This window comes from Anolis sagrei, chromosome 1 (genome assembly GCF_037176765.1).
Source record: "Anolis sagrei isolate rAnoSag1 chromosome 1, rAnoSag1.mat, whole genome shotgun sequence".
Classification (NCBI taxonomy): Eukaryota; Metazoa; Chordata; class Lepidosauria; order Squamata; family Dactyloidae; genus Anolis; species Anolis sagrei.
Window position 1 is genome coordinate 165684856 of NC_090021.1, and position 22733 is coordinate 165707588.

Below are 22733 nucleotides of genomic sequence, written 5' to 3' on the forward strand. Positions count from 1 at the left end.
ATATACCGCCCTATCTCCTCAAAGGGACTCAGGGCAGTTTACAGACAAAAGAACAAAGTGGCAAACATTCATTGCCAAGACAAACAAACATCAAACAACAATAAATTGACTAGAGCTGCTGCAGCCTTGGGGAAGGTGATGGCAAGGCCTTCCTGGGCCTGTTGGTACTGTGGGGCCTTGAGGAGAGCAATGGCGAGGCCCTTCTGGGCCTGTTGCTGCCAGGCCGGCCTTGAGGAAAGCAATGGCAAGGCCCTCCTAGGCCTGTCTACAATCTACCACCGTCAGTGAGAACTTCCAGGAATTGTAGAGAAGGGTAGCTTTTCTGTGGTCCCTGCCTCTATTTGAGTTTTTCTCCCCTAGTTTAGATGTAGAAAACCTTGGTTTAAAGCTCCCTCATCCATGCAGGAGCTCTCATCCATAACAAATCTACCTCATATGACCTCATCAGACAGCTGGCAGCAGAAGATGGTGGTGCTCTGCTTTGCTGCGAGGTGTAGAGAATCTGGTGCCTACATCTTGTATCACCAGCTTGGGGGGGGGGGGGGTGATCACATGGGGGGCGAGTTGGAGTGCGTGGCTTCCCCCCAGGTACAGGCACAACATCGTCTGCCACCAATTCTATGATGAGGTGGATAGAATTGTTCTGTGGGAAAAGTAGTGTAGTTCACTGTTTGCAAACCTCCCCATCAAAACTGTTAAGCTTTTTTTTTTTTTAAAAAAAAAAAACCCTTAAAGCTGAAAGCAGACTTCCAGCCAATTCCAATCTTTGCCCCCACTGTTTTCTGGCATTTTGGGCAGTTTGTGACTCCTCCAGGAGATCCATGGGGGCATGATATTGGTCTCTGGCCACACTGTACTTGCCCACTCCTGATTTAAATGATTATGGAGAAGATATGTACACAGGGCTGTGTCTTGTGGGTGGAATCTTAGTGCAGTTATGTTTTGGATAGAAATGAAGGACAACTTGTTTTTGGAATTTGAAACTATATTCCAAGCTTTCTCAGAATCCACTTGTGTGTTTCCTAACCCACAGATTTGACTGTGCGGATCGGCAGTTCCACTCAATTTCTGCTACCTGGCAGGCCCTCATGGAGAATCCGAATGATGTGAAGGAGCTGATCCCAGAGTTCTTCTACTTCCCAGAGTTTTTGGAGAACCAAAACAGTGAGTCGAGTCAAGCCAATAATGGACATGTTTTCCTAATGGACTCTGCATTATATTACATAAGATGCTTGGCTACAGTCATGATCCCATAGATAAAAGGTGATAGAAAATCAGATTTGCCTGACAAAAAAAGAGTCATTTTAGCAAGGTGATGATGTATCATTCATTGTTATGAAGGTATAGTTTTTTCCTGAATTGATTTTTTTCTGGTAATGTATTGAGTACCCCTTTTTTATTTTGCTTTGGCAGTAGGAACGTTGGATAAATATTTGTTTGTTTGTTTCGTATGTTCCATTGTGGAAATCATGTTGTTTTATCTGCACTCTACAGATTTCAATCTGGGTCAGCTACAGATCTCAAAAGAGCCCGTGAATGATGTTGTTCTCCCAAAATGGGCACATTCCCCAGAGGACTTCATTTATAAACACAGGAAAGCTTTGGTAAGTTATTGCCCTGTTTCCCTGGGTGGAGGAAACAGAGAACACTATATGTTCTATCAGTGTGTGCATGTGTGAGTACACAAACAGAGACACATACTGATAGCACATTTGGCCAAAAAGGATAAAGTGACTGAGTGGAAATGAAGGATACATTCAACTGAGGATAAAATCAGATTTAAGACGCAAACATTATCCAGATATTTCTCAAAGGAAATCACACATAGACGTGTTTTAACTGGGCTAAGTCCTTGCAGTGGTAATGATGTAAACCACATGTGTCAAACACAAGGCCCACAGGCGAAATCCAGTCACAGCATTATTTCATGTGGACCACAAGGTTTCAATGTCAGGGCAACATATCGTGCATACATTTATACAGTCTTACAACTCCAAATGGCCCTTTTAAGGAAACTATAACGCTGATGTGTCCCTCGGTGCAAATGGGTTTGACACCCCTGATGTAAACAATTAACTGGAAAAGGTTTTGAGAACGGTTCTGTAGCACATAAACAATGTAGCACATAAACAAGGGGAAACAAGGAACTCAAGTATAAGAACTGCATGTTTATGGTAGTACAGGCGGTCCCCAAATTAGGAACAAGTTAGGTTCTGTAAGTTTGTTCTTAAATTGAATTTTTTTGTAAGTTGGAACAGATACATTTTTTCAGTGTAACTCCAGTCTATAAAAGGTTTGTTTAACTTAGATAAAGTAAAGAGAAAGATCCCCTGACATTAAGTCCAGTCGTGCCCGACTCTGGGAGGTGGTGCTTATCTCCATTTCTAAGCTGAAGAGCCAGCATTGTCCGTAGACACCTCCAAGGTCATGTGGCCGGCATGACTGCATGGAGCGCCATTACATAGGGAAGGGTTAACTCCCCTGAAGTGTTTGTTTTGCTGTTTGTGCCCCTGATCAGAAGATTTTGCCTCACTTTCTATCCCCCGGGGCAGATTTCTCTCATCTCCTGTTCTAAACTATGAGTTGTTTGTAAGTAGGATGTTTGTAACTTGGGGACTGCCTATACTTTACTTTCCAGAATTCTCCATCTTTACTAGAATGTGATATATAGCTGTGTATTTATTTATTTATTTATTTATTTGTAATAAAAATAATACAATAAGCAGATTTTCCCATTTAAAGTGAGAGCTGATCAAAGCCAAGGGAGTAGCATCTATTATTTGTTTGTTTTTTGCACTGATGTTTTGACTTTTATATAGAAAATAGTGCTTTATCTGCGGATAACTGGGGTGACTCATCTAAACATGAACTACACCTTAAGCCTCAGATGCAAAGGAAAACAAAACAGCTATAAAAATTGTACTCTTGCTCCATTCTGGTTGAGGAATTGTGTGGACTCCGGCAGAAATAAAATAACCAACCTCCTTTTCTCCCAACCAGGGCCAGAAAGACATCTTTATTTGATTAATGTGGCTTGATTTGTTTGTTTGGGTGTTTTTGGGAACGGTACTTCCTGTCCCTCCCATTTCTGAGGAGCTTCCTTGTCGTTTGTCACCTCCCTATGATGTGACTGCAAGAAAAAGAAAAGCTTCTGTTTGTGTTTCAGTGATGGGTACCTTTATTCCAATAAATGTTTTGGTCTATAAAATCCAGGAGTGCCATTGGGAAAGGGATTTGGGGTCTATAAGGCAAAAAATACCCAGAGAATTGATGGCTTCCTGGATTAGTGTTGCGTCCAAACCCTTTAAAGCAGTTCTCCCTTTCTAAATCACTGTTTGAAATCTCCCCGTGTTTTTTATAAAAAATATTTTGTTATGATTATGTTTTGGAGATACAAAATTTTTGATGTTGTGTTTTTTACTTTTGTAAAAAGTTTCTTCTATTTTTATTTGTTCGTTTTTTTAAAAACATGATTATTTTATCTAATAGTGTTAACAAGCTGTATTCAGTTTTATTTTGGGAAAATAAGTGGGATGTAACTCTGGTATATGATCAAATATATTACTACTTTGGTATGGAGAGCATTACCTCCTAGTTTGGAAGCCAGCACAGAATCGGATGTTATCTCTCTGAGTACTAGCTTTGATACAAGATGCATTTTTCTTGTAAGCTGGTTTTTCATTTGTTTTTCCTTTAGACAGATTACTGGTTCACAGTGTTTTCTAACACTTCAATGTTAACTCCTTTTTTTGCACTTCCCAGTATACTTGTATATATATCCTCATTTGAGGATCTTTATGATACTTGTTGTGTAAATGGGTAAATAACACTCCTTTTGAAAAATTGAACTTGTGCATAGTAAATATTTCTCCAGTTGGTGTTTTGTATCTCTGTTGTTATTTTTAACAAAAGCAAAGCTGACAAGAAGGAATTCCTGTTCTCAAGAATTTACTTTCTGTCTGTCTTAGGAGTCAGAATACGTCTCTGCTCATCTGCATGAATGGATAGATCTGATATTTGGATATAAACAGAGAGGACCAGCTGCAGTAGAAGCATTTAATGTTTTCTATTACTGTACTTATGAAGGTAACATATTTTCTTCTCATGTATTAATATGTCAACGATGATGATAATAATAATGATGATGATAATAATAATAATAATAATAATAATAATAATAATACATTTATTTGTTACCTGCCTCTTCTCTGGGAGAGTGTGGTGGAGATTGTCTGATAGCTTTCTTGTAGCAAAATTATGACACTTATGGCACAGTACTTAGCTCATAAAGAACTGACATAGCTTCTTCTGCATTTACAATAAACAGAATTTGCCTTCTTTGGAAGGCGATAGAAGCTTTTGTGTTCCTACCTCTTTTTGTATGTAATATTAAGCAAAATAAAATATGTGTGGTTTGTATATCCTATTGATAGTGTCCACTAGATTAGAATTATTAAGTCGATGAAATTTAGATAAGTGTTGTCTCATCACTGAATAATTGATACAATGGGTCATCTCTAGATTCAATGGCTCTTATAAGTTTTAACTAGAGCTTAACATATGATTTTAAGTTAATTAAAATATAAAAGACTGCATTATATTGGCAGTGTCAACTAAAGTAGATCACTTGAGTTTACAGATTGTAGATAAGCATTAACACACCACTGAGCAATTGATTCAACTGGTTGTATTGAGTTGGAATTAAACAGTGGGATTCAGGCCAGTGTGATATGCGATAGAGAATACATGCGGAGTTATCCATAAGAGGGCTGTCTTGAATCTTTTTTTCACTTCATTTATTATTTCCCATTTCCTACCACCTCCAGGAGCTGTAGATCTGGATGCCTTGACTGATGAGAAAGAAAGGAAAGCCTTGGAAGGGATGATTAACAATTTTGGACAAACACCTTGTCAGCTGCTGAAGGTAAACGCTTTGACTGTATACTTGGGGCACATCATGAGAAAACATGGCTCACTAGAAAAGACAACAATCTTGACAAGGTAGAAGGCTGTATGGAAAGAGGGAGACCACATTCCAGATGAATGGACTCAATCAAGGAGGCCACAGATCCTGAGTCTGCGAGACCTGAGCCAGATTGTTGATCATGGGGTCACTTAGAGGTGTCTCATTCATAGGATCAACATAAGTCAAAGTTGATTTGACAGTAACTAGCAACAACAAAGCAAATGAAGGCTTAACCCTCCAAAGAAACCAAGCTGAGGCTTTCACATTTCTATGATTCACTATAAAATATGATAATGCTTGGGAAGATAGAGGGCAACAGGAATAGAGTTAGACAGCATTTTATGGATGAATGGACTCAATCAAGGAAGTCATGGCCCCGAGACTTTGAGATCTGATGATATTGGGACTTGGAAGTCTCTCATTCATAAAGTTGCCATAAGTTGAAGTCATCTTGGAGGCAGTTAAACAACAACAATGTATGCTATGTGGGGCTCTCCTTGCCAAGTATTTAGATGTTACCAGTGATGAAGAATGTAATGATCAGACTGTCATCATGTATGTGTTTTAGAGAGCAGATGTCACTATAGGTAGTTCTCAAGTTATGAACAAGATTGGTTCTGTAGATTTGTTCTTAAGTTGAATTTGTATGTAAGTTGGAACATATGTATATTTTAAGTGATGAGCCAAAAATAAATAGATAAGATCTGTGGTGTTTCCTTTGCTTCTGTCCCTCTGATAATTGGATTTTGAAAAATTTGGCTTGTTGTGGAAAGGATTGGTGATAAAGCTTCAGTGGAGACCCATTTTCCCCATGCTAATAACTCTTCCAGGAGTGAATTTCCCTTCCGAGGAGGAGATTTCTCTCACTTCCTGTTGCCTCACCTCCATTCTTAACTATGATTCGTTTGTAAGTCAGGGACTGCCTGTATTATTGTATTAGCTGCATTGGTTTCCAGTTTACTTTTGGACACAATTCAGAATACTAGCTTGGAGTGAGAATATATTAAAAACTAAACTGTGGAGGGAGCGTGTGTTTCTGATAAATAGGCTTATTTTAGTTGGGACTTGTGCTTGGATTTAAACTTAAATTGTTATGATTTTCCTCAGGAACCTCATCCTGTGAGACTTTCTGCTGAGGAAGTGCTACAGAAGCAAACCAGAAGTGAAAGCTCTACACTTAATCTGTTTCACCATCTCCCTGAGTTGAAGTCCTTCTTCATTGAGGTAACAGCAGATAATATCAACTATGATTTAAGCCTAATTGAAATAGGCAGCTGGTCAATAGAGGGATCTGCCCCATGTGGGCAGACCTTTGCTTCCACATTTATTTGAATGTAACCCCACACTTCTTCCTTGGCTCCCATGGTGGGCTCCCATGTGATGAGCTACCAGGAAGGCCACACTATGAGGTATCCAATCTGACCTTAGATGGTTGGAAATCCAGGGGCGGCTGAAGTCCCCATCTGTTCCACAATTGCTTCTTCCCAAATTCCATTTGGAATATGTCTTACTCATTGCAAAGATTATTTTGTGAATGCACAAGGCTTATTTAAGTGGTTAGAGTTTCTTATAAAAAAAACTTGGAATAGTGTAGGTTGTCACTTCATTCTTGCAGCAAAGTGGGAGATTATGAGAGTTTGAGCATATTTTGATGGTTTTAACATGTTAGAACTAGTGTTTATTGACAGTAAGAAGAGAAAGGAAGAGAGATGAGAAACCTCTATTAGCTGAAAGGCAGGAGATTGAAAAGTGGAGTAGAAGAGAGAAGAGTTAACATTTATAAATAGAGAGAATTTGGACTTTTCCTCAACAGGTGTGGGAGGGAATCCCCAAGTGTGGACTCCAGCCACCCAGAGAAGCATTTTTTGTACAGAAAACAGTTTATCTTGTGCAAAATGCACAGCATTCTTCATAAAAATATTTACCTACAAAACTTAACTTTTCTGGCAAAAAAATGTATTTTCCACAACAAAGCTCTGAACCATTTGAAAACAGACTTTTGATCAGCTTATTTTGGCTTTTGATACTAACTGACCACTGCAAATGTTTTAAAAAAGCAATGCTTTGGGGTTTGGAAGGATTAGCTGCTTACAAGAAATGTTGCCTGGGGGACACCCGACTGTATTTACTCAGTCTTCAAGGAGGCTCTTTCCATATCCACTATGCCCTGCCTCATGTACAGAGGAAGTATTGTTGGAGGCTACAGACAATGCCATTGCTGTTGCCCATTTTTGGTCAAAAGATATTTAGCTGCCTGTGCTCCTTCTATTTTTTTATTAGTTTTATAATAATAATAATAATAATAATAATACTACTACTAATAATAATAATAATAATAATAATAATAATAATAATACTTTATTTATACCCCGCCACCATCTCCCCAAGGGGACTCAGGGTGGCTTACACAAGGCCAAGCCCACAATACAATACATCAATATACAATAGAACACAGCAATAGAATAAAAAATAAAAATAAAATACAAAACAGTACATTATAAATAATACATCAACAATATAAAATTGCAACATTTGAGATGGAGGGATAGATTTCAGTGGGTGGGGCCAATTCCAAAGGATTAGAAAATTAAAAACACTAGGTGAGACAGCAGTTTAGTGTGTCTGGACAGGGGGTCCGGGGGATAAGTGAGATTTGATTGCACTACTAGGGGAGATAAAGTGCTTGCAAGGGCATTTGCAGGGCTTGGTCAGGTCAGGGAATTCATTTATTCATTGAAGGCACACTGGAACAGCCAGGTTATACTAATTTATACAATGCTTTTGATACGAAATAAATAAATAACCAATGCAAAGATATGAAATACTTCAAAGACAGCACACAGTTCTGAAGATTTAGGATGAAGGTCATGGCTATTTCCCCGTTTGTATGAAGGCCTGTTTTTACTCATCCTGAGTTTTTAGTATTTTATCTTGCACATGCAGCCCGCTCATTGTCATTATGATCGTGAATGATTTTGTTTTGCATTTTATATTGTTTATTGTATTCACATGTTTTATGCATTTTACTATGTTGTTGTTGTGTTTTGGTTTTTATTTTATTGTAATATGATGTTGGGCTTGGCCTCATGTAAGCCGCCCCAAGTCTCCGCTGGGGAGATGGTGGCAGGGTATTAAATAAAGTTTATTATTGTTATTATTTGTTATTATCTTTCTGAATTCTGTTATATTCCATCCCACCCAGAGACAGCTTTATAAATAAGTGTAAATAAGTGTAATAACCTGAGATTTTAATATCACTGTATTTGCATCTCACTGAGTACACTGATATCCATGGAAGCTATCTATTTTTTTTTTAAAAAAATGAGTCTTTCAGATGTTTGTAGCTTTCTTTTTTCTCAACCCACCTCTCCCTTCCTCCTTTTTGTGCTATAACTGGCTAATATGGCTACCTCTTTGAAAACTATTCCAAAAATAATCTCACAATGTCAATTTATCTCTGTTTTTCCTTTTTCTTCATTCCATTTGCTGATATAAAGCTGCATGATTTGAATCCATTGGTCCATGTCTGGCAGTTGTTTCTGATCTTAGTTTTTGAAGTTGGATGGGGAAGTTCTCACCAAATCGAAAACTGTGGTTCCTTTGGTTTAATTTCAACCGTGGTCCGAGAATGGCCAGTACATTTGTCCTATACTTTTGAGTTGCCAGCTTGAAATGTTTTTCTGCTCCTCTCTTTTAGGGAATCAGTGATGGGATACCTATTGTTAAAGCCATGGTTCCCAAGAATCAGTACCGTTCTTTCATGTCGCAGGGGAGCCCGGAGACCCTGGTAAGTCGGAAATGCAAAAAAGTTTGTCCTGAAAGAACTAATCTGCAGTTATCTAATACACAATTTAAAAAATAAATTTATAGTCAGCGTTAAGCTGTTGCCTTACAGAACAGTGGAGCACTACAATTCGAAGTACTGTAATTGTGCAGAAGCAAATAATGAAAGGGCAATTAATCAGTTCTTCAAATGGATAAGATTCTTCTTATTGATTATTTTACATTTGGTACAGAATCTAGGCATTATACCTAAACCAAGTGAAGATACACAGGTCTTCCCTTAAATTTGTGGTCTAAAGACACACAGTAAAAGAAGAAAGGCAGTGAAAGAGGATGAATTGTGCTCATACTTGTTCACTGTCATAAAATAATGATTTTATATTTTATTTTATTTTAACTTTATTGATAGTTTTTCTGTTTTCCCTTGACTGTGTCTTTCTGAAGGTAACAGTGAGTCTCAACTGTGTCATTGGAACCCATGGGTGGCTACCTTATGATCGAAATATTTCCAACTATTTCACTTTCCTCAGAGATCAAACTGTGACAAATCCCAAGTGAGTGAAATGTTTTGTTTTCTGGGACTTACTGTGAGATAGCATTGATAGACTAAGAGCCTACTTTATCAAAAGCAATATGAAATTTATTGTGAAAAATACATATGTAGTAAAAAATATAGTCATGTTTACACACGCGTCATAAATACCTGTGGTTGGATGTGTTTTCAGTGGAGGGTAATACTTTCTTAATGAAAATAAGCTCTAAGCCAGGGGAGACGCACCATAATCATCTTAGTCTAATAAATGATAATGCTCTGCTCCTGGTTTGATACCCTAGCTAGAAGGAAATCTTTAAACCATGGTTTTTAGGTTCCATCATAGAATCATAGAGTTGGGAGAGACTAGATGGGCTATCTAGTCCAATCCCCCGCCATGCAGGAAAAGCACCCACAAGAGATGGGCATCCAGCTCTTATTTAAAAGCATCATGGAAACTATTTTAGGAAACAAGTTTTTCTGAAGCCAGATACAAAAGGATGTGTGATGGGGAAATGCACTGTTGCTTATCAGCCTGACATTTCCTTTGTTTGTTGCAAGCCTTTGAAAACATGTATAATGCAATAGATAAGAACTGCCAGCAGACTGAAAGCATTCATGCTCCCAATTTAGACCTCAATTCATCCAGGTCTGAATTGAGAATACAAGTGCTTACAGTTTGCACTCTTAAGGTAAAGGTTTCGCCTTAACATTCAGTCTTGTCATGTCTGACTCTGCGGTTTGGTGCTCATCTCCATTTCTAAGCTGTAGAGCCGGCGTTGTTTGTAGACACCTCCAAGGTCATGTGGCCAGCATGACTGCATGGAGCACTGTTACCTTCCCTCCAAAGTGGTACCTATTGATCTACTCACATTTGCATGTTTTTGAACTGCTAGGTTGGCAGAAGCTGGAGCTAACAGTGGGAGCTCATCCTGCTCCCAGATTCAAACAGTCAAGCTTTCAAACAGCAAGTTCAGCCGCTCTGCAGTTTAACCCACTGCACCACCAGGGAGCCATTGCACTCTAAACAAGGGCATCCTTCCTTTCATAGCCACCTCTACAGATTGCACCCAACAGACAGTCATTCCCTACCCTGGCTGTACAAATATGCTGTTAATTAATATCCATAGTACAGTAGGCCTATTTTAGTGGGGAGTTGTCAAGATAATGTATGTAAAGAATCTGTGAATATTTAGAGTGGGCTAGGAATTGTGTAGCCCATTGAGTGTTGTTAAACTATAACTCTCATCAGTCTCAGCCAACATTGACAACGGTGAAAAATTGAGAAATGCACTTTAACATCAGCTTGGGGGGCACATATTTCCCACCTATGTTTTAAATCTAGGCAGCCCCAAGAAGTTGCTGGAATTGTTGAAGGCTTTCATGACGAATCACTGGATTGCTGTATGGCCATGTTCCAGTAGCATTCTTTCCTGACGTTTCACCTGCATCTGTGGCAGACATCCTTAGAGGTTTGTTCAGAGATCTGTTAGAAATGAGGCAAGTAGAGTGTCCAGGGTGGGGAAAAGAACTTTTGCATGTTTGAAGCAAATAACTCTTATCTATTGTCGAAGGCTTTCATGGCTGGAATCACGGGGTTGTTGTAGGTTTTTCAGGCGATATATCCATATTCTAGAAGCAGTTTCTCCTGACATTTCGCCTGTATCTGTGGCAAGTATCCTCAGAGGTTGTGAGGTCACCTCTGAGGATGCTTGCCATAGATGCAGGTGAAGCGTCAGGAGAGAATGCTTCTAGGACATGGCCACATAGCCCGAAAAACCTACAACAACCCAGTAACTCTTGTCTGTTTGCCAGTTGCAACATTTACTTTTGCTTCAAACAGACAAGGGTTCTTTTCCAACTCTGGAAAGTCCACAGATATATATACACTCTACTTGCCTCATTTCCAACAGATCTCTGAACAAACCTCTGGGAATGTTTACCACAAATGCAGGCAAAACATCAGGAAGAATGCTACTGGAACATGGCCATACAGCCCGAAAAACTCACAGCAGCCCACTGTTGCTGGATTGCAATTCCCAGCATGCTTTACCATTGGCTTTCCTAGGCAGACCTGCAATGAAACAATGCCTGGAGGAATCAAAGGACTACATAAATGCTAATTACTGTTTGTACTTTTACATGATATTATTGTACATCTACGTAGATGAGTTTAGCATATCCTACTTCCCTGTACAGCAGTGTTTCTCAACCTGGGGGTCGGGACCCCTGGAGGGGTCGCGAAGGGGTGTCAGAGGGGTCGCCAAAGACCATCAGAAAACACAGTATTTTCTGTTGGTTATGGGGGTATCTGTGTGGGAAGTTGTTGGGGTTCAGAACGCTCCTTGATTGTAGGTGAACTATAAATCCCAGCAAGTACAACCCCCAAATCTCAAGGTCTATTTTCCCAAAACCCCACGAGTGTTCACATTTGAACATATTAAGTATTTGTGCCAAGTTTGGTCCAGATCCATCTTTGTTGGAATCTAGTGTTCTCTGGATATAGGCGAACTTCAACTCCCAAATTCAAGGTCAATGCCCACCAAACCTTTCCAGTATTTTCTGTTGGTCACGGGACTTCTTTGGTTCAATTCCATTGTTGGTGGGGTTCAGAATGCTCTTTGTTTACAGGTTAACTATAAATCCCAGCAACTACAACTTCCAAATGGCAAAATCAATCCCCCCACCAACCCCACCAGTATTCAAATTTGGGCATACCGGGTATTTGTGCCAAATTTGCTCCAGTGAATGAAAATACATCCTACAGATCATTATTTACATGGCGATTCATAATGTTAGGGTTATGGTTGGGGGTCACCACAACATGAGGAACTGTATTAGGGGGTCGTGGCATTAGGAAGGTTGAGAACCACTGCTGTACAGTATTATTGCTTGATTTGAGGATTTTCAGTAGAGCAAGCACGACATGTTAGCAGCTGTTAACATAAGCCATTGTTTGCAGGACACAGCGAAGTGTGAGCGGTCCTTTTGCCCCAGGGCTTGAGATCACACCTAAGCTATTTGTGGTGTCCCACGATGCAAAGTTGCTTTTCAGTGGAGGGCATTGGGACAACAGCATCCGAGTCACCTCGCTCACCAAGGGGAAGTTGATGGCACAACATATTAGGCATATGGGTAAGTCATTTTACATAAAGGAAGCCAATATTTACATGAATGAGTTGGGCCAGCTGCTGCCTTCCAAGGGATGTTCCACTATTTTTTTTATGTTTTGCCTTTTTAAAAACAGATTTGTGTAAAATAATTGGTAAAAATAGGTAAAAAATCAAATGAATGTTTGCACTTACTTCTTTATGTGTGGTTTTATTGTATTTGTTGTAATTTTTGTAGGCCCTTTACTCCTAGTTTTAGGGGGAAAGCAGGATACAAATGTGATGATGATGCATAAAATGGCATGCCAGTATGGGCCCTTCCACACAGCCCTATATCCTAGAATATCAAGGCAGAAAATCCCACAATATCTGCTTTGAACTGGGTTATGCTTTTGGAGAGTGACCACATATCTCTTTCCTGTTGTCTTCTCCTGTTGTCCTTATATTGCCCTTCCCCTTACCTTTCTTAAGGCCTGACTCCACTGTCCCGTCCCCTACAAGCTCTTCCATTACAAATACAATTTTTCATTGTTATCTCATCCAGAGTTTTATCATTTTATGTGTACATCTGGCCCGCCCATTGTGCTTGCTTTTTACTGTATTTTGCACTGTTCTGTTTTGTTCTTATGTCTCACTTATTTTATTGCCTTATTTTATTGCGTTGTTATTTTTGCTATTTTGTATTTATTTTATTGTAATTGTATTATTGGGCTTGGCCTCATGTAAGCTGCACCAAGTCCCCTTTCGGGAGATGGTGGCGGGGTATAAATAAAGTTTATTACTCGGATAATATGGGATTTTCTGCCTTTATATTCTGTGTGGAAGAGCCCTGAGTTGCTCTGTTCAATGAGAAAGAGTGGTATACAAAGCAAAAAGGAGCAAAAGATGTCAATCACTGAACAGATATTTTTGTTGCAGAGAATTAGAGCTGTGCTTGTAATTTTGGGGTGCAGGGTGTTGACCGTGTTGATTCCAGGGGATGATTCAGAGCAAAGATCAACATTGAATGGATTGTGTGCAAGTGCTTTTGTTCTCTCTCTGTCTTGACAAAGAACGGAAGCCCCTTGTGTGGTCAATGTGTGATAATGTGATATGGTGTCCACTCTTCTGATTTGGCCTGCTGAGAAAAAGATAATTGAAACAACTGCGACTTAACCAGTGAAATGTTAGATAGGGCAATTTAATGCCATCATGGTTGTTAGCATACTGCTGTTAGTAGTAATAGAAAGAGGAGTAGGAATAAAAAGCAGTAGTACTTCTTATTATTCCACCTCCTCCTCCATCCCCACCATATCAGTTTACATCTTACATCTCCCAAAGACTGAAAGTGGCATGTATAGTCCTTCCCTTATGTTATGCTCGCATAAATTTGTTAGACTGAGACTTTTGCAAAAGCTGTGACTTTAAAAAAATATTTTTTTCAAATACATTATCTGCTTTGAACTAAATTATATGAGTCTACACTGCTGTATAATCCAGTTCAAATAAAATAATCTGGATTTTATATGGCAGTGTAGAGGGGGCCTCAGTTCAGAAGCAACAGGAAAGTGTGGTGGTGTCATTGTTCGAAACATTCTGGTGCTTCAACCCTGCTCGCTGTGGTTCATCATCACCCCATTTGTTCCCCAGCAACTACCATTCAGAGGCATACCGTGTCTGCATATGAAAACTACATTCCCTATCGCCATGAATATTGATGTACTACTCAGTCCATTTTGAATATCCCATTCTGTGGAAATGAATAGCAATTGTTCAAGAGCATCACCGCTCTCTTTAATAAGTACTTGTACTAATTTAAATTGGTTTTGTGTATGTGAAAGTTTGTGTCTGCTGGAGTGAATACTTTTTTAATTTGGTGACAGCATTCTCCTGCTGCTTTGTTTCACAATTGAAAACCACGGCTCTGTTTTGTAAAGCACATCCCATCTGTCTCTAAATCAGACAGTGAAAAACTGGGGGATGTTAAAAGGATCCCTGTATTAATTGCTTTCCCCCTCCCACCTTCATACAGATATTGTGACATGCCTAGCTATGGACATCTGTGGGATCCATTTAATTTCGGGCTCAAGGGACACCACTTGTATGATATGGCAGATAGTTCAGCAGGTATGTTAACCTTTGCAGATCCTTTGCAAGCAACCTGCAGAGGACCAAAACACTACAAAACAACATCTTTAGATGGGGTAAGCTTCAAGGGAATGACTGAGCTTCAGATGAGCTTATTTTAAAAGCTATCTTTTCTTTCTTTCTTGACAATTGATGCTTTTTCTGAAGTGTGGGGAATTATAAACCACACAAAGATTGTGTCTCAGAATAGTTGCATTATTCAGTGGATACGTGCCAGAAAGCCATGATGATAACATACACAGTGAATTAGGTGCTACCACCTGAAAGCTTTTCTTAAAGTGCCAAAAGATTTGCTTTGTATATTGATTGGACATAATTCCTTGGAGGATTCAGCTGCATATTTGGATACAAGTCTCTTCTTCACACTTTCTATCAGCAGTGTATTTAAGATGGATGTGATAGAATGGATCTACTGCTACAAGCAGGCTAAAATGGAATTGGTTACAAGTAACTCATTTTTTGTAACTGGTTCCGTCTAAACCAGTGATTCCCAAAGTGGGCATTACTGCCCCCTGGTGGGCGCTGCAGCAATCCAAGGGGGGCGGTAATGGTCACAGTTGCATTTGGGGACGATGAATAACTGTAAGGGGGTGGTGAAAGCATAAAAAAAAGAAGAGAAGATTTAGAAAAATTGATTTCCAGGGGGTAGGCCAAATAAGTTTGGGAACCACTGTTCTAAACTATAATCCCCTTCTACATTGGAAATCCTATCCTCCCAGAGTCCCCAGTGGTGCAATGAGTTAAACCAGTGGTTCTCAACCTAGGGTCCCCAGATGTTTTTGACTTACAACTCCCAGAAATCCCAGTCAGTTTACCAGCTGTTAGAATTTCTGAGAGTTGAAGGCCAAAAACATCTGGGGACCCCAGGTTGAGAACCACTGGGTTAAACCCTTGTGTTGGCAGGACTGCTGACTGAAAGGTTGCCAGTTCATATCCAGGGAGCGGGAAGAGCGGCTGTCTGTCAGCTCCAGCGTCCCATGCAAGGACATGGGAGAAGCCTCCCACAGGATGGTAAAACATCCGGCATCCCCTGGGCAACATCCTTGCAGATGGCCAATTCTCTCACACTAGAAGCGACTTGCAGTTTCTCAACTCACGTCTGGCACGAAAAAAGTCCTATCCTTTCAGGCCATTTGTTTCAAATGGGCCTTCCTCCAGTTTAATAGCTTAGAATCATAGAATCAAAGAGTTGGAAGAGACCTCATGGGCCATCCAGTCCAACCCCCTGCCAAGAAGCTGGCAGTTGTGGGAAGACCAAGAAACCTTTACTAGAATGAGAAGGTTTACAGGTGACAATGAGGCCTCTGTTCAATTTTTGCTGAGAAACCTCTGTTTCAATGATAATTCAAAGCCATTTTGGAATTTGGATCTTGTTACTCTGGGGTTGACAACACTGGTATTTGATTTATGAATAAGACAGCAGTATACCGTTAAAACAAAATAATGTTATTGCATGGTATTATAATATTTTTTAGCACTGTTGCTTTAAGTAAAATTGCTTCATGTTGCCATTAGGTAAAGAAAGGTAGCGATGAATGAATGATATGAGTGTTCAACCAGAGGCAAACACATCTAATTTATTTTTATTTTTAATATTTTAGGGAGGAGCGCCTGTAGGTTTGTCCCCTAAACCTCTGCAAATTCTGTACGGACATACCAGTGAAGTCTCTTGTGTTGGTATCAGTATAGAGCTGGACATGGCAGTCTCAGGGGCCAAGGTCAGTTTATTTATCATTTTCCCTTTGGGCTTCTAGCTCCAATGTGCTTCTGTGGTATACATTTTGCTTTTTTCGTAGACTAGGATCACTTGGGTTTATTTTTGTCCTTCCATTTATGACCATCAGTTCCTCTACAGTACTATAAATGTGTATGTCCTATGCATTCTTCTCTGAAGGTAGGTCCCCCTGAACACAGTGAACACAATTTCCAAGTATGTGTTTACGACTAAAGTGGGTGCTGGAGAGAGTGTGGGGCTAAATGGTGTCCTCTGATTATTCAGATTGTATGTTATGGGTACAAAACGATATGCCGTTCAAGTTTAGTCATAAGATTTTTTACCTCTTTTTAAAAAATATTTCTTTTTATATATTTGTATTTCAGCCTTCTTTCTTTGATTTTTTTAAAGGAGAAGGAACTGAATATTGAGGATATGATTTGTAGAATATTTTTGAAAACTACAGTATGTTCACACAATGAAAAGCAGTGTTTATGCGTGGGTGGAGGGGTATTGTTAAAGAACAGCATCACATCATCCTTTGTATAAAACAGTATTATAAATACTTTCCTTGAAATGATCTGGGCTTCCCCGAAAACATAGTCTGAGGCCACTTGAAGAAAGGAATTTCAAAATTGCGAGATTGCAATTGAGGATGCCTTGTTCCATGGTCTGTCATAGCAGACATTGCGGTGTGTCTTTTGTTGGTTTATCTAAGTAGCTTTTATAATTGGATTGTTTAATATTATTTCATGTATGTCAAGTAAATTTGCTGGAAGTAACATTCAGAACAATTGGGGCCAGAACTTGTCTTCCCTTCGTTTTCAATAGGATGGAACTGTGATTGTTCACACCATTCGGAAAGGGCAGTACATGAGGACTTTGAGGCCGCCTTGTGAGAGTTCACTCTTGCTCACTGTTCCGAATCTGGCTGTATCTTCAGAGGGACACACAGTTGTCCACACAAGTCTAGAAGGAAAGACATCCCTTAAGGTATGAAGTCAGACTAAACTCACAAAGCGCCAAAATAATGTATTGCAACTTTTGGGGTGTGTGTGTGGGGGGGGGGGGGGTGACGTGGCATTAGGGCTTCTGGCCATTCCCTTTCTTGGTAACCTTTTTATGTATACATTCCTTTCCAAAGAATATTGGATGCATAGATGTGCACCTGCAGTGTACAACAGCACATACTTGAGTGTGTTGGTGCACAATGTGATATGGCTAGGTTGAGGTCCGTAAAAAAGGAATGGCTAGGCTGCCAACCTTAATCATTCTAAGACTTCAGGGCAACCCTCCTGCTTAGGATGCATCTACACTGTAGTATTAAAGCAGTTTGACATCAGTTTACATACCATGGCTTAATGTAATGGAATAATGGATTTGTAGTTTCACAAGGACATTCGCTTTCTTCGCCAAAGGATGGCTATTCCTTCACCAAACTATCCCAGAATTCCATAGCATTGACCCATGGCAGTTAAAGTGGCGTCAAACTGCATTAATTCTACAGTATTGTTGATTAACAGTGTCCCCTTTAGTCCTTCCCAATTAAGACTAGGAATTGAGGAGATTAAAATACAATGGTTTAATTCTGCAGAGTAACTAAGGGCTGGCTTTCACAAACAAGGCAAGCCAAGATAGCATCCTGAAAAAGTGCCACATGTGCCTGCCTCTGAATCATGGGTTTTATAGTCTATTTATTGTGTCTTAAGCAAATTAAGAATACAGTTATAATATTTAGAAAAACCTTAAACAAGGTTAAAAATTTGGCATTATACTAAATGTCCTTTGACCAGAAGCTGGCCACTTGGAGTGCCTCTGGTGTCACTGTACGAAGGTCCTCCATTGTGCATGTGGCGGGGCTCAGGCTACATTGTAGTAGATGGTCTGTGGTTTGGTCATCTCCACACTCGCATGTCGTGGACTCCACTTTGTAGCCCCATTTCTTAAGATTGGCTCTGCATCTCGTGGTACCAGAGTGCAATCTGTTCAGCGCCTTCCAAGTTGCCCAGTTAATTGACCCAAGGAAGCCATGGGCTTGTGTTCGCAAGACCCAAGGAGAGCTGTTGGTAAATAGGGCTGCCATAAATCAAAGTTAACATGAAGGCAGGTAACAACAATAAGCTCATGGGAATAAGGCTACTCATGTCCAAATGTATATGAATAGTGAGAGAGGATGGATAAACTGATAAGTAATGAATCTTCCAACTTTGGACAACAAATGGAATTTGTTGATAACCTTAAAATGACCAATTGTTAAGTAACATTTGGTTCTGTTTTTATGAGTATCTGAAGGGTATCTCCTAATCTGTCTCACTGTCCTTGAATCAAGGCAGTTATACCTTAATGCAGGGGTCCTCAAACTTTTTAAACAGAGGGCCAGGTCACAGTCCTGCAAACTGTTGGAGGGCCGGATTATAATTTGAAAAAAACGTGAATGAATTCCAATGCACACTGAACATATCTTATTTGTAGTGCAAAACACTTTAAAACAATAAAATAATTAAAATGAAGAAAATTTTTAACAAATATAAACTTATTAGTATTTCAATGGGAAGTGTGGGCCTGCTTTTCGCTGATGAGATAGGATTGTTGTTGTTGTTGTGTGCTCTCAAGTCAGACTTAGGTTGACCCTGAGCGAGGGCCAGGTAAATGACTTGGAGGGCCGTATCCGGCCCCGGGGCCTTAGTTTGAGGACCCCTGCCTTAATGAAACCTAATCTCTAGCTTGGAAATTGTGGCAATATTCAAGCTTCATATGTCTTTTTGATCATGGTTTCTATAGAAATCACTGCTCGTGTATGAAACACATGAAGGGAGAGAGAGAATGTTGGCAGTAGCATTTCACAAGGCATTTGACATCTCATTTCTTGACATATGTTTCCATGTAGTGGCTGGAGGAATCCTGCCTTTTTGTCTTTACCGTCTCATTGGTTCATAGCTGTGAGCTACATAAGTACTCAACATAGTGGAGATCTAGAGCAAGCCTTCACAAACCGTTGCCCTCCCAGGTGTTTTGGACCTCAGCACCCAGAATTCTTGTCCATTGGACAAGCTGGCCAGGGCTTCTGGAGCTAGAGATCGAAACACCCGAAGGACCACAAGTTATGCAGACCTGGGTTACGTGTTTGATCTCATATCTCCCTTCTCCCCTCTTTCTCACACTGGGAAATATGAGGCATTTTTGATAGACCGTGATTACCAGCAGCATAGACAACACATTCAACAGTAAGGAATCATGGAGAAAGCTGTTTAGTAACATCTGGAAGCCCCAGATGTTCCTTCATTTTGTGTGATCATGTGTGATGAACTTCTTATTGACCTACTTATTGAACAGCAGGAGGGGGGAACTGTTTAGTCACTGGAATTATTTTTCTTTCCATTGAGTAGAACTGGGTCTTTCCTTCTGGCACTGTTTTCTAAAAGGTCCTCTCTGTTTGCTAATATATTACAGAAAGACTGAGCTAAAAAAGAATGAGCAGGGATTGTGACTTTGGATTGGTCTTGCAGAATAATTGGCAAGTCAGAGGGAAACTTCCTAGTTTCTCTTAGACCTTGCAACAGAGGTTGTCTATCATACACTTTGTAACAATATTTGAAAAAAAATGTTCCTGGTTTGAAAGTGTTATTCCTGTTTAATTGTGCAGTACTTACTTTGAAAGTAGTTGTTTTACTCCAAAAACTTCATTTTTGTGACTTTCACAAACTATGTTTAATTGAATAAGACTCATGATATTCATTGAAAAACTATAGCAAAAAAATGTGCTGCAGGATGTCCTGCCAAAACAAAGTTTTTGCAGTTTAATAAACGTTTCTCATGTTTTTATGATAGAACCATTAGGAAATGACATTTATAAGCCAGGAACAAAAATCATGTTTGCGTAGCCTGCCTCCAGAAAGAGGTGAAAGATTAATCTAGTTCAGACATACTTTGCACATGCATCCATTCACACTATCTTCTATATATGATGGAAGGGTCACAAAATTTCAGCCCTACCTATTCCACTCTAGAGTTCTCTCTCTCTCTCTCTCTCTCTCTTTTCCACCATGTAGGAAATTGGTCACAAATATGATTTTGTATTGCCATGGCCTATTGAGGAGAAGTTACCTCTCTGTCCTATAAAATGTCTTAACTGCCTAATATCTGTAGACTTATTTTGTCTTTCATCCCAAATAGGATAAAAATGCACTCCACCTCTATTCTGTGAATGGAAAGTATTTGGGCTCTGAGAGCCTGAAGGAAGAAGTGTCCGATCTCTGTGTGACTGGAGAATATATTGTAATGGGGAGTGTGCAAGGATTCCTATCCATAAGAGATCTCTACAGGTAATGGAGAAGATTGAAAATAGTGTTGCTTAACTGTTTGCTGGCCTTGAGGCCTGGGATTAGCCACAGAACAGCAGTCGTAGTCTTCAAACACCAGGGAAATTTGACATCGAAACACCTTAGTTAAATGGTCTTGTATCTCAGAAACATGCAGACAACTTCCCAGGCAAAATCCACAATAGAAACATGGGTATTTATTATTCGTTATGTTTATATCTTGCCTTTCCTCCACTCAGCTCAAGATTATTTTTGTGATTCTCTTTTCCCCATGTTATCTTAACAGCAACTTTGTGAGCCTTTGTCAGGCCAACAAAGACTGACTTAAGATGCATCTACAGTGTTGAATTACTGCAATTTGAACTCATTTTAATTGCTATGACTCAATGCTATGGAATCACGGGTATTGTAGTTTTAAAAGGTCTTTAGCTTTCTCTGCCCAAGAGTGCTGATGCACCCCAAACTACAAATCCCATAATTCCACAGCATTGAACCATGGCAATTAAAGTGGTGTCAAACAACATTAATTCTACAGTGTAGATGTACCCAGATGTGTACACAAAGAGTGTTAACAGCTCATTGAGGATTTTAATCTGGATTTACCAAGTCTCAGCCTAGCCCTCTAAGCATTAGATTACATTAGCACTTAAATAGTCCTGAAATCTATGGGTTCTTCTTAACCATCTGAACTCTTTTGTGATTTCTTTATTAGTGGTACTCAACCTGTGGGTCTCCAGATGTTTTGGCCTTCAAGAAATCCTAACACCTGGTAAACTGGCTGGGATTTCTGAAGTTTGTAGGCCAAAACACCTGGGGACCCACAGGTTGAGAACCACTGCCTTAGATGATCTAGCCCAGGCATGAGCAAACTTCAGACCTCCAGGTATTTTTGACTTTAGCTCCCACAATTCCTAACAGTCTGTAAGCTGGCTGAGGTTTCTGGGAGTTGAAGTCCAAAACATCTGGGGGACTGAAGTTTGCCTATGCCTGGGCTAGCATGAAGAATTGTGAGCCATGCTGTTAGATTCTGAAAAACAGATGTTGCTGGTATCAGATTTCCGGTGTGTATTTTATTAAGGGTCTCTGCTATTTCTTCTTCCTTTTTAATGGTCTGTTTCTAAGCTTTAAACAGGATTGTGGGTACAGTTTCCGGCTACATTGCTTTGATGAGCATTGTGGTTCCATCTTAACTATCCTTATTATTGTGTTGTTGGTCTGATTCTTCGGGGTGCCTGTCTTTGTCTTTTGGCAATTCCTCCTTCCCATTGCAATTTCTAACTGAGCTGCCATCCCTGATACTCTGAGAAAGATTTTTGGGATAGCAGGAGACTGTTAGGCAGACTTGAAAAGAACATCTTCTGTGAGAGTTGATGCCCAATTTTAGATCCAACCCAGTCACATTGGGTGCTTGTTTTAATTATTATTTTAGTATTGTAACTGAGTTTTTAGCTGTATCTGTTTTTAACAGTCATGTTGTGAGCTGTACTAGAACTCAGTCTTAGAAATATAAACAAGATATGTAAATAATGTCACTATGTAATACTTTTTTTGTTCCTTGGTTATAAATATCATTTCCTAATTTATTCTAGTATAAAAACATGGAAAAGGTTTATTAAACTGCAAAAACTTTGTTTTTGTGGTCTGCACAAAGCTTAAAAATCGCATATTATCATTAAGGAAAATTACAAATGAAGTGCCTAGACCATGGGTCCTCAAACTTTTTAAACAGAGGCCGGGTCTCAGTTCCTCAAAATGTTGGAGGGCTGGATTATAATTTGAAAAAAAATATTCCTATGAACACTGTACATATCTTATTTGTAGTGCAAAAAACACTTTAAGACAATACAATAATTAAAATGAACAATTTTAACAAATATAAACTTATTAATATTTCAATGGGAAGTGTGGGCCTGCTTTTGGCTGATGAGATAAGATTGTTGTTGTTGTTGTGTGCTTTCAAGTCATTTCAGACTTAGGTTGACACTGAGCAAGTGCTGGGTAAATGACCTTGGAGGGCTGTATCCGGCCCTCGAGCATTAGTTTGAGGACCCCTGGCCTAGGAAATAGTAGTACTACCCTCAGCCACAAAAACTTGCATTTCTGGAATATAACAAAGTAGTTTCAAAGTACCACACAATTAAACAGGAAATAATAATCAGGAACATACAATATTTTAAAATTT

General features: G+C 39.5%; 1 protein-coding gene across 3 annotated transcripts in view; it reads left to right on the plus strand.

Moving 5' to 3' along the window:
• The window catches only part of NBEAL1 (neurobeachin like 1), a 134184-nt gene that overhangs the window by 103943 nt on the left and 7508 nt on the right, over positions 1-22733 (plus strand). For all 3 annotated transcript variants that reach the window (XM_060783047.2, XM_060783055.2, XM_060783067.2), the window contains 12 exons: positions 1034-1164; positions 1495-1604; positions 3969-4086; positions 4827-4924; positions 6074-6190; positions 8664-8753; positions 9194-9303; positions 12244-12416; positions 14403-14497; positions 16120-16236; positions 17064-17225; positions 20406-20554. In XM_060783047.2, coding sequence (XP_060639030.2) covers positions 1034-1164; positions 1495-1604; positions 3969-4086; positions 4827-4924; positions 6074-6190; positions 8664-8753; positions 9194-9303; positions 12244-12416; positions 14403-14497; positions 16120-16236; positions 17064-17225; positions 20406-20554 — 1470 coding nt within the window. The remainder of the gene's footprint in view (positions 1-1033; positions 1165-1494; positions 1605-3968; positions 4087-4826; positions 4925-6073; positions 6191-8663; positions 8754-9193; positions 9304-12243; positions 12417-14402; positions 14498-16119; positions 16237-17063; positions 17226-20405; positions 20555-22733) is intronic.